The following is a 13,114-nucleotide window of genomic DNA, read 5'->3' as shown; positions in this document are numbered from 1 at the left end:
TTGCGGTCACTGCCTGCTTCACTCTCAGCGGGACACTTTCTGCACTCTTCTTCACAAATGTGGCCATTGATGACTGACCTGAGGTGCTCTGCTGTGGCATCGATGCACAAACTTTATCTTTATGACGGCCCATCGTGGATGTTCCGGTCCTTTTACTGTCATAGGACAGCACTGTTTTGCATTTAATGCATTGAACATATTCTAAGACCTTCCCTGCAGAGTCTACAACTAATTTAAAAGTTGTCCATACCACTGCCTTCGCTCCCTCCTTAGCGATCACACCATATTCACCGGCTGCAAGTTTTCTTTTAATATTAGCGATATCCATTGCAATGCTCATTAATCATAGTCTATTTGCATCTGTATTCTGTTTTGTTTCGGACACTGACCTGTCCGATACACGCCCACCATCACATTCTCTGTTACTGTCTGATTTATGGCCCTGTGTAAAGAACTGATCTGCAAGTTCTAAACGTGTCTGATCGTGATGCATTGTAGACTTCAGTGGTCTTGTAGATTGAATGGCTTGGCTATTTGGTGCGCAACACCAGCTTACAGTTGAAGTTGTATACTCAATTGCTCATTACTGGCTGGTCCAATAACAAAGCAGCACCCTGCTGTGTCTGCCAGCCGCACAGCGCACACAAACTCTCCGACTGATTCTCTCTCTCTCTCGCACAAACAAATGAAATGAAAGTGAAATGCACTGATGCACTAAGTGCTTCATAATAAATAAATACAGAGTACTTACTACTTACAGAGTCAGACAGAACAAAATGTTTTTTTTATTATTATTATGATATACAAAATAATGAAACAAAACAAAAAATATATAATAATAAAAATAAAAAAAATGCAGAAACGCAGGGCCCGAGGCTCGGCCCGACCCGACTAATTAGCATATTTTTTGGGCCCGGCCCGGCCCTAAAACGTCGGGTCGGGCCTGGTCGGGTTTGGGCAGAGTTTGAGAACTTTAGTTTCCATGTTCTTGCCGCAGCGGTACTTTGTCCTCAGGTAAAAGGACCAGATAGGATCCAAGGATCATTCACAAGGGGATCAGCAGCCAGAACCTCACGGTACCAAAGTGCAACACCACATTTGGTCATCTTAGTCTTTAAAAGGGACACACCTGTGGAATGCCCTACCAACTGAAATAAAAATCTGTTGAAGTCGGGCCAGAGGTAACATTTTAAAATGTCGATTGTCGACTGTATTTTGGGAATGTTATTGCTTTTGCATGTTAGATTAGTTTATTTTTTGTAAACGATTGTTTTTAGTATAGCTAGATATTTGTATAGAAAGGCCTAACCATTAGCCTCGGCTATGAACCCCATATATATATATCTTACAATGCAACGGTTTCATGATTTTATAACTAGATAGATGCATTGTTTTATAACTAGATAGATGCATTGTTTTATAACTAGATAGATGCATTGTTTTTTGTATCGTCTCTGTTAAATAAAGGAAAACGAGGCAGGTATCTGACAGTGGGAATCTCACCCTGGGATACTTATACTGGCTGCTTTGTTTTCGCTTAGTTTATCTGCTGCTAGTTCTGCTTCTCACATTACATTTAGTTTATCTGCTACTAGTTCTGCTTCTCAGATTACATTTCAACGTTTGTTTTAGAGACATTATGACCGATATCATATTGATATCATACAAAATGAATTGCTGTTATGACCGATAACCGATATTACAATTGTAATAATTTTGTCCATTCTGAAAAATACATGTACAGTATGTAACAAGGTATCTGCACTGCAGGCTTAGGCAAGTCAGATTCAACTTTAATACCTTATTTTTAATATTGTGATATGTTGTTTATCTGTAAAGACAATCGGACAGATGTGTATTAATCGGTTCGATTGATTATTCAGATTAATCAGAACATAACTAGAATCGGCCATACCGATGTGTTCACCGATTGATCTCCCATCACTGGTTTGTTTCTTAGTAAATCGTTGCTGTCTCCATATTTTAACTTACGGTTGTGTTTCTAATTGGATGCCCTTGCCTACTGTAACATGTGAAGGCTATGACATCAGGAGTAGCATTACCTTGTTACTGCTTGACCACTCCGTAAATTCATTAACATCATCAATATTTTATACTATTAAACAGTACAAAGTTGGCTTCCAGGGCACTGGCATTATAGCTGTACATTTGAAATGTGCATTTATAGGCCAATATTACACCAAGTATACATTCAACTGATGTTTTAGTCAGACTTTTTTTAACCATGGGTTCTCAGATTGGATATTGTGTAGTATATATATACTATATACCTTATGGTATACTAAGACCAGTGTCCATCAGGCACCGGCCTACTTGGGAACGATGCAAGTTGGGAACAATACAAATCAGGAATGCATACCCCCACAGTATGCAATAAATACCATGTCATATAGCATCTGTTTTAACTGTCTGTCTGTGTTTTAATTCCAGGAGGGAAAAACCACACGTGCGGATATTCCCAGGCCCACCAGTAGGGTGCAGTGTTTCTCTCTCTCTGGTTGAAAAACTGGATCAGATTTGCAACAAAAGGTACACACGCACACACACACACACACACACACACACACACACACACACACACACACACACACACACACACACACACACACACACTGGCACAATGGAAGGAATTAAAAAGAAGTCAAGAAGATATGGAGGATCAGTGGCCAGTGGGTACACAGGTGCATTTGCTTCCACTGAACTACAGTAGGTATAACTTCTAATCCAAATAGTTATTTATTTTTATTTTTTTTCTAGAAACAGCAAAGCAATACAATGCTTGATTAATGGTCACTAATGGGTTAGTCTATACATTCATCTTATCTGGCAATGTAAAAATGGGTTGCAACAAATGATGTACAATAATGACAAAATGATTTATTAGGAAACCAATTACATTACATAGAAAATTCAATTTTTCAATGTAGGCATACTCTTAAAGTAAGGCAGAAATTAAGCGACTTTGTAATTGTAAAATGGACAGAGAGAGAGAGAGAGAGAGAGAGAGAGAGAGAGGGGGAGGCAGCACAAGTGGCCTAACCAAAGAGGCCTTTTTAAATACTGCCCCTATTTTCAAAACATTGTCAAACAAACCTAATCCATTACATCTTCAGTGGGAACTATCAATATAGCAAATGCAAATTACGATCAGATATGTTAATTATCTCCCCATGCAGCCAGCTCGGTAGTAGTGAGCACGTGCACACGTACGTGCACAACACAGAGAAGTATCTAGTCTATAGTGTTTTCAAAGAGAGCCGCCCTGTTTCTAACTATCTCAAGTTGTTCTCTGAGAGAGTCTGTGACTGACTAACAACTCAACGCTAGTCTGAGAGTCTGTGACTGACTAACAACTCAACGCTAGTCTGAGAGTCTGTGACTGACTAACAACTCAACGCTAGTCTGTGACTGACTAACAACTCAACGCTAGTCTGTGACTGACTAACAACTCAACGCTAGTCTGTGACTGACTAACAACTCAACGCTAGTCTTCAGTGAGAGTCTGTGACTGACTAACAACTCAACGCTAGTCTTCAGTGAGAGTCTGTGACTGACTAACAACTCAACGCTAGTCTTCAGTGCGCCCACATGCAGCTCCGCCAACCGGGCACGTGATGCCCAGTGGGCGTCCCGGCGTCCGACGCACCACAAAACAACAAACCAAAAACAACAAACTTACAGAAAAAGATATTCAATAAAAAGAAAAAAATACATCAAAACAACAAACAGCGTTAAGCGCTTCTTCGTCCTAGCACGGGGGTTCACTTATAGCTCTGATGATAGCCTCTAAACCAGTGGTTCCCGAAGTGGGGTCCCCCGGGGGACCCCTAGGGGGTCCTTGAGGGAGTTTCAGGGGGTCCCCAGGTAAATGATAGTTAGGAACCAATCGGACCCTTATGGGTCTGTAACTAGTCTGTAAGTGTGCAAATGGAACCATTTGGTTCCATTTCTACACTCCGAGTTAAATTAAATTTGAGGGTCCAAGAGATAGAAATGCCATTAAATGGGGGGGTCCGTAGACTAATGCATGTCAAACTGGGGGGGTCCTTGAAATTAAACGGGTTGAGAATCACTGCTAGAGCTGTAAATTCTCTTATGGGGGTCCTTGGCGTATATTTTCAAATGGGGTTGCACGCCTCCGCAATTAATGTCAATTGTGGGGGTCCTTGTTTGGGAACCACTGCTCTAAACCACCCTGGCCCTAACTATAACCTTCTCTGCCTTGTGCACGCACACACCGTACTCACCACCACCTCCAGCTGAAGACCGTACTGCCCATAGCATCACTGCCAGCACGGACGGATGGGGAGCAAACTCCCCCTCGTCACCTGCACCGAAGAAACACAAAAAAAAAAAAAAAAAATGTAATCAAACCCAAATCTCGTTTAGCAACAAATTAACTATCATTCCATATACCTGTACATATGTCTCACTGAAGTTGAACACTATACATAAGATGTTAATTTGCCCACTTTGCAAGTATCTATCTTAAAGAATGGATCACATTTACAATTATAATGTGTATAGTGTTTTCCATTCTTTCCACTAGTACCACAGCAGGACATCTTGATGAAAGTCATGACAATTTACAACGTATTTCATTAGAAAGACAGTAGGCCTATAGAACACTCACGTTTTAACAAATGGGACTATAGTAATAGTAATAGTAGTAGTAATAGTAATTCAGGCAAACATCATTTGTTTGATTAATGCATACAGTCCACCAAAGAAAACTGTGTTTGAGGAGAGAAAAAAAAATCATCACAATATGAATATAGCAATATAATCTATACGTATGTCTACAAAAAAATTAAATCACAATGCATCACCACGTTCTAAGCTTGTAGATCTGTTGCTTCTTCCAAACGTTTTGCCTATTTTGACATGCCCAAAATGGAGACCTTTGGGTTTCATATCGTCTTATTACTGGTAGTCGAGGAGTGAATTTAATGCCCGGCTTATTTCGTCTCTTCTGTGTTTCTGTGTCCAAATCCACCCATGGCAACCGCAGCTAAAACCGCCTTCCCCACATCTCTAGTCTCAGTTCTTCCTGCAAATCATGATTTTCGACCGTGGCTTCGCCTGTTCTTTCATTTCCTCCAAAGACTGAAAAAGAACCTCCTTTGTTTGCTGCAAACTGTTGGTTTCCATTTTGTCTAAAGCGGCAAAGAAACGTTTCAAGCTCTTCATGGCCATGTTACAAAACATTTGTTCAAAGTTTTCATCGTCAGAGTCTTCATCTTCACCACAGTCCCTTTTCCCGGGGGAACTGTTGTCTGCAAACAGAGCAGAGGAGTTGAATTTGAAGTGAATGGGCAACCCTGCATCTGTTTTGGGACATGGGACATTGGACTCGTTTATCGCCTTCAGAACTGGGGGCTGCTGGCCGTCTGCAAACGTCACCAGCATCCGAATGTGCTTTGCAATGTCTTTACCAAAAATGGAGAGCATGGAGTCAAATATGTACTTCTGTGTGTGTGTCAGTCTTGCAAGAGAGGCCTGGGTAACGAAACACACTCAATCTCAGTGACACCAACGTCGGAACCGAAAAGGTTCCGGATCTTCTCTATGATTTCCCTGTCTCTTTTTATACCTTGAAAGCCTGGTGTGTCAACGATGGTGAGCGTATAAGGGACTCTAAAACCCTCTTGGTGGTTCAGTTTGTATGCAGTGACCTGCGATGTTTGGCTTTCAGCTTGGTTGCCTGGTCCCTCGTCGATCAATTTAAATCGGTAATCATCATTCCAGTTTATGCCGAGGATGTAGTTGACCATCCCATTGATGAGGGTGGTCTTCCCTGCCCCAGTTGCTCCAAGCAGCATGATCGTGCGGTTTCGTCTTGTGCTTTCCTCGCCAACACTGTAGCTCCTGCATCCATCAATGTGCGTTTCATTCATTTTCAGAGGTAGCTTGTAAACTTTGGGTGGCCCCGAATTGATGAGTTCGCTATTACGTCTGGCAAATTCAGACGGAGATACAGTTGCAGCTTTTGTTCTCTGGACAGTGACCGGAATGCTTTCCTTGCTTCTGCCAGCTACGCCACAGTCACATCTGACTCTGACTACATAATCTGTCAACGCTTCTAGCCGGGTAATGATGGCATTTGATGCAACTTTGTTCCACTGCAGTTGATCATGTTTCATTCCAGTGGATACTTGTGAGTACTCCACAATGTACCTCTCCACGTTCACCCGCGCTCCGTCGGTCGCTCCCATTTCACTGAGAGTTGATCTGAGTATGCTTCAACTTGAAGTTTTTCAGGTGGACTTGTGGGTAAAGTGTTCATGGAGCCACTGACTTCACTGGCTGGCCCTCTGCCAACTGGACACACTGCTCGGTATCTGAACATGTACTCCGTGTTAGGAGTCAAATTTGACACTGTGACTTCATCAGCTTTGGCTGCAGTCTGCTGTTGCCAGATATCTTGTCCAGTGCCACGGTACTCAATACAGTAGTGGCTGGTGTCCTCTGCTCCAAATCTCGGTGCGCACACCTTGAGTGTGACGTTGTTGTGGTTTATGTCACTCGCTACAGCTGTGTCAGGCTTTGAAGGTGGCTCGAAGTTCTCATTGACCAGAAATCCATCCTCATAAAGGTAGACACTTGTACCCTTTTGACTCTCATTTGCTGTAGCTGTCACAAGGAACTGTATATTCTTCCTGTCCTTGTTGGCATCCGCAAAATCAATGAAAAGCTTTGCTTTCTGCCTCACTTTCTCAGATAGCTCTTTTGAGAAGTACCATTGTTCGTTTTCTACATCTCGGTGATGCAGTGCAGTATCGTCGGTTTTCACTTGTTTGGGTGCTTCTCTTAGATAGCTTGATAAAGCTGACAGATATGGTTCAGCCGTTTGCAGTGAGGTGAAAGAAAAGCATACCGCTTGCTTGGTTTCTGAATTGAGGATTATTTTGTCAATTTCATCCTTTGAGACAACCTTTGTGTGTTTCATCATGTTAGTGAGGGAGCATATGAAGTTTATTTCTCTCTCTTTGCAGCGCATCCACTCACTCAGGTCTTTGTTGTTGAAAGGAGATGAGTGTATCCTTTTCAGGATCTCTGCAAGCACACTTTCCTCTTCCCCACCTCCTCTGAGTAAAGGGAGTTTCCTTGCCAAGGTCTTCTGAAAGTCTAGCTTGAACTGATTACACAGATCTTTAAAAGCCCTCAGCTTCTTGCTGATCTGTGGGAACTGTTTTGCGACAGTGCTCTTCAGTGCATCGTTGCACCTCAGTTCCAGTTCAGCGATGTACTCCAGGGCACTTTGAACTTCGTTCACTAATCCAATGGTAATCTCACGGACCAGCTGAGCAGCATTCAAATCTAAAACATTCAAAGGCATCAGCCAGACCTTCACTGGTACAGCATTCTCTCCATCTGTTCCCAACAATTGTGGAAGACTTTGGTAGACTTGTATTGCATCTTTAAAAGACACTGGGGTGGTGTTAAGAGTAAAGTCCCCATGGAACTTACAAGAGAACTTATCAACATTTGCGATGTCTGTGTCTTCCATTTTTAGAGATCCTTCACCTTTTATTGACATGCAGGGGATCTTATTGATCGTTGCCTTCAAGTTGCCTTCGATTTCTTGACGATTCTCATTATCAGACACTTCACGGTCAAATACAAAGAAGGCTTGTGCCCCATAAAGGATACCAGTTACAACATGTGTTGCTATGTCTGATTCAAAAACATGTGGATGGTGCACATTGCCTCTTCCAAGATGATTCATTGACAATTGTTCAAACATTGTGGTAGCTTTGTATGTGAATGTTACTCTCGCCTGATTTTGTGTAGTCTTACAATCATTGAGATATTTGGCAGAGCCCTCAACCTTTACCAGTCCACTCAAGAAACTTGCTTTCAATGACGCTTCAACATTTAGTGATGAAATTTTGTCGTCAATCGATTCAGATGCAACAATCTCAAATTCAGTGTTGCGCTGGGGTCTTTTTCTGATATCCTTTCCCAGATCTTCATTATTCCACAGTGTATAGCCTGAAATTGATAAAGTAGCTCAGTTATGTGCCTGTCACTAATATTGATCGTTGTTTCACTGTTTGATGAAGACTACATTAAACTTGGTACACAGCTTTGGAATTCATCAATAATGTTTGTACAGTAGGCCTATTAGTGGAATTTTACCCAGGTGCTACCATTTGTGCATCAAACTACTCACTCAAACTTTGCCCTTTTTATCAAACCGACCAGTGTCTATAGCAATTTAAGAGTAATCTTTTTTTTAACAAACCGACCAGTGTCTATAGCAATTTAAGAGTAACCTCTTTTTATCAAACCGTCCAGTGTCTATAGCAATTGAAGAGTAAAATGTGTGGTGAAAGTGATCTACATTTAACCAATTTTGACCTGGGAAAGATTCTGCAAATGTCTTCTAAATCCTGACTGTTTTCTTGAAAAAGCTATGTTTTTCTATGTCAGTCGTTCTCAAACACTTTCATGTCACTTTTCACGATTCTTCAAAAATAGCAGACCTACAAGCTCGTAGCGCGCCACTCGGTGGCGCGCTATGAGCTTGTAGATCTGCTATTTTTCAAATAATGCACCAAAGGGGTTCCCGACCATGGGTTAAAACGTTACCTGGGACAAGCGAGTCTCGTTGACAGTCATAGAGCATGCCAAGACTGAAGGGTCGTCCCAGAGCTGCCAGCTGTATGATTTCACTGCCCCCTGCTGGGTCCATTGCTCCACTGCCCCCTGCTGGGTCCATTGCTCACGCTGATCAGGAGGAAATAAATACACCTGTGTTAGTTCATTCACCCTGTTGGTAAAACATAATACTCACTATAGCCTACATGTTGTGAACTCTGAATCTGGGCCTTACTTAAATATTCTGTGTAATTTAAGTTCTCCATGAGTTGAAGCTTGTTCAGAAGTTGCTATACCAACGAGGGAGTGTTTGCCAAATGGCGCTTTTAATTGTGACAATAGGAGCATGTATGGGAAGGCATTACATTTAATTTGTGTAGTTTGTTGTGTACATGAGTCATGACAGACTTATACTTATTGCTTAAATACTGTCATGGTCTGCATACCATATCTCCCTGTCAGCCACCCCCACTCTCCATTCCTACCCTCAGTCATTGTCACACCTGTTCCCACTCCATCCCAGCCCAGCAGTGCCATGCCCCTTTTCACACCTGAGAACATTTCCCCAATCAACCCACCTCCTATAAAGACTGGACTCATTACACACACAAACTGTGGGAACATAATCCTCTGTCTGGTGCTCAACCTTTCCTGGATGTTTCCTATGATTTCGCCTGTACCTGGATTTCCGTGTGTTCTAAGGTTTTTGCATTTTTGGACTTATGTGTTTTGCCTAGTTTTGCCTTTTTGGATTTTTGCCTTTTACTTTAGAAGAGTTTGGCCAAAGGGCTTTCCTGAGTTTACTTGTGCTTGCTGCCTTGTCTTGTAGCTAACCTGCTTTATTAATAAACCAGTGTTTGAAACTATACTCTGCTCTGCATTTGGGTTCTATCTCCTGCACACCGTGACAGTATGTTCCCACCATGCTGAACCCAGCAGACAGAGTTTAGTTTTTTTTTTGTTTTCTTAGTATTTTTCTCTGTTTTGAACGAGCTGCTGAGGCCTTCCAACATGGCTGATTTGCCCTTTTCATATGGAGACTTTGGAGTGACAAGGAATGTCTTTTATGAGGATCCCCAGTTCCTTGAACAACTGGCAAAGTATTGGAGGCGGGATCGGAAGTTTGCTCAGTATATGGGCTTTTTCAGATGGGAGAGTCAGGGAGCCATTTTTCCCGGGCTGCCTCCTCAGGAGGCAGTCCCATCGGCCTCCCCTGCTCTTCGGCCCACTTCCTCACCCAGCCTGCCTGGTTCTCTGCCTCCCAGCCTGCCCAGCTCTCCGCCGCCCAGCCTGCCTGGCTCTCCACTGCCCGGCTCTCCGCCGCCCAGCCTGCCTAGCTCTCCGCTGCCCGGCTCTCCGCTGCCCAGTCTGCCCAGCTCTCCGCTGCCCAGTCTTCCCAGCTCTCCGCTGCCCAGCCTGCCCAGCTCTCCGCTGCCCAGCTCTCCGCTGCCCAGCCTGCCCAGCTCTCCGCTGCCCAGCCTGCCCAGCTCTCCGCTGGCCAGCCTGCCCAGCTTTCCGCTGCCCAGTCTGCCCAGCTCTCCGCTGTCCAGCCTGCCTGGCTCTCCACTGCCCGGCTCTCCGCCGCCCAGCCTGCCCGGCCCTCCGCCCGGCTCTCCGCTGCCCGGCCCGCCTGGCTCTCCGTTGCCCAGCCTGCCCAGCACTGCGTTGCCCAGCGCCCATGAGCCCTTCCAACCAGCTGTCTCCATTGATGTCCTGCCTGCGCCCTCTGCACCGTCAACAGCCCTATCGGCTGACCTGCCAGAGCCCTGGTCAGTCATCTCCCATGGTGATCTATGTCAGCCCATGGTCTTGGAAGCTCTGGTCTTGGGTTTTCTGCTCAGCTGCTTCCTCCAGCTGCCAGTTGCGGGCGATGGCTCTCCATGTCCAGAATCTGCAGCATCCTCCTCTCCAGGGTGTGCAGCATCCTCCTCTCCAGAATCTGCAGCATCCTCCTCTCCTGGGTGTGCAGCATCCTCTTCTCCTGGGTGTGCAGCATCCTCTTCTCCTGGGTGTGCAGCATCCTCTTCTCCTGGGTGTGCAGCATCCTCTTCTCCTGGGTGTGCAGCATCCTCCTCTCCTGGGTGTGCAGCATCCTCTCCAGGATGTGCAGCATCCTCCTCTCCTGAGACTACGGTTCCGCCTGCAGCCCTGCCTCCTGTGTCAACGGCTCTGCCTCTGTCTGAGGCATCCCCGGTGTCACCTCCAAGGTCCTCTGCCTCGTCCCGGCCCCCCGGCCGTCCTCCAGACTGCATGTCCTCTGCCTCGTCCCGGCCACCTGGCCGCCCACCAGATGACATCTTGGCCTCGTCCCGTCCATCAGGCCGTCCACCAGATGGCATCTCAACATCGTCTCAGCCCCCAGGCCGTCCGCCTGACGCATCGGCTCAGCCCCCAGTCTCTGCTTCAGTCTCCCTCCTCCAGACCCCCTCCGCCCACCCTGCTCTGTGTTCCGGGCCAGCATGGTGGGACGTCTGGAAGCCGTCCCTTAAGAGGGAGGTACTGTCATGGTCTGCATACCATATCTCCCTGTCAGCCACCCCCACTCTCCATTCCTACCCTCAGTCATTGTCACACCTGTTCCCACTCCATCCCAGCCCAGCAGTGCCATGCCCCTTTTCACACCTGAGAACATTTCCCCAATCAACCCACCTCCTATAAAGACTGGACTCATTACACACACAAACTGTGGGAACATAATCCTCTGTCTGGTGCTCAACCTTTCCTGGATGTTTCCTATGATTTCGCCTGTACCTGGATTTCCGTGTGTTCTAAGGTTTTTGCATTTTTGGACTTATGTGTTTTGCCTAGTTTTGCCTTTTTGGATTTTTGCCTTTTACTTTAGAAGAGTTTGGCCAAAGGGCTTTCCTGAGTTTACTTGTGCTTGCTGCCTTGTCTTGTAGCTAACCTGCTTTATTAATAAACCAGTGTTTGAAACTATACTCTGCTCTGCATTTGGGTTCTATCTCCTGCACACCGTGACAAATACCTTGTAAAACAATTGTAAATAGAGTAAATACTTGTCTTCTATACCTTTTAGCAAACCAGGATCTGCTGTGACAGTCAGGATCATTACGTTTTCATCATGCAGCACCTGATTACCTGTATGGGAAAATAACATTAAAAGACTATTCAAAACTCCCAAGCAAGCTCTGCATGTATAAACTAATTCAAGGACTTCATCGTTAAACATGTTATTAGTATTACACAGTTAACAGTACAACGGGTTGCATTGCAAATATACAGTATAGCTTTGAATGCATGCATGCAATATTGGCCAATGAATGAATTAGGCCAAAAGGCATATTATAATTATTCTATTATTGCAAAGTACTTTGCCGAGCAATTTAGAAAAGAGAATAACAAAAACATTACAATTAAAATAAAAGTATGATTGAATATCAACACAGATATTTTAAACATTCTATTACAAGCAAGAGTAGAAGAGTCTATTCTGCAAGCCATTGGCTCGTAAAAGGGCATTAAGGAGGAAAAAATAGTCTTCAGAGTACATTAGTGTACATAAAGCATTATGCACAGTGAACTGGCGAGACATATCGCTCTGTTGATTACAAATTAATAATTCAAAAATAGTTTCTCGTTGACTACAATCCTGTGGTAAGACAGCTCTATAGAAGCACATATAATAAGCAAACAAATCTCACAATATAACATCACAAAACCCAGCACAGCATTCTTCTTTTCTTTTTAAATTAGCCATTTTTCTGTGGATCCAGATCTTCAAATAATAAAATCATCAGGAAGAAGCTAACAAACAAACAAAAAAAAACATCTGAAAAGTGATGGAAAATGTAATGAATTTACTGTACTTACTTGTGCAATATGCTCCTGATGCTGTGTCGATGTGGACTGCCTCTGCTCTGGTCACTAATGCCTTAACTGCAGCTATATATGAGACACCCAATCCTACCGCCCACGCCTGTGCACTCACTGTTCCGTGTTCCTTCCCAGTAAAGTGCGCCCTTCCCAGTAATTCTGATAACATTGACGCCGTCAATGTTATCAGAATTACTGGGAAGGGTGAGGTTATGAAATTCCATAGAAACGGCAGTTAGAATCTCAAGAAGGGTGAAGTGTACCAGCTTGCCTGATTGAGTCATCATTATTAGGAAATGTGCCCATATAATCATGTCATCATGTGCTATATCTTGCACGTATTTGCCATTTTTACTATATATATATATTATATATATATATATATATATATATATATATATATATATATATATATTATTACTGTTATTAAAATAGTTCAAATAGCCGATAATAGCCATAATGTATGGATGTAGATCTGCTTCAAGATAGTAAAATATGGAGATGTCAGCGTTAGTTAGCTATAGTTACCCAACTTACCCAGCAAGACTGGGAAGTTATCCACTGTATACTGGCAGGTGGCCGTCCTGAGACAGGCATTATATGTGTCACACAATGCATGGTCCAAGTATATTCCATGTTTGGGATTTCAATAAAT

At 43.8% G+C, this 13,114-nt stretch overlaps 1 protein-coding gene across 1 annotated transcript; it reads right to left on the bottom strand.

Moving 5' to 3' along the window:
* Positions 1–6,208: 6,208 nt before the first annotated feature.
* Positions 6,209–8,730, bottom strand: LOC310867483 (stonustoxin subunit alpha-like; the record flags this gene model as incomplete). The annotated part of the gene is made up of 2 exons (XM_083777598.1): positions 8,617–8,730; positions 6,209–8,016 (listed from the first exon to the last, which is right to left on the bottom strand). The coding sequence occupies exons 1-2, from the start codon at positions 8,717–8,719 to the stop codon at positions 6,209–6,211; spliced, it is 1,911 nt and encodes a 636-aa protein (XP_083633724.1). The 5' UTR covers positions 8,720–8,730.
* Positions 8,731–13,114: the final 4,384 nt, after the last annotated feature.

The sequence above is a fragment of the Protomyctophum parallelum genome (genome assembly GCF_964188405.1).
Source record: "Protomyctophum parallelum genome assembly, chromosome: 12".
Taxonomy (NCBI): Eukaryota; Metazoa; Chordata; class Actinopteri; order Myctophiformes; family Myctophidae; genus Protomyctophum; species Protomyctophum parallelum.
Note: the sequence above shows the minus strand (reverse complement) of the source record. Positions and strands in the feature narration are given on the sequence as shown.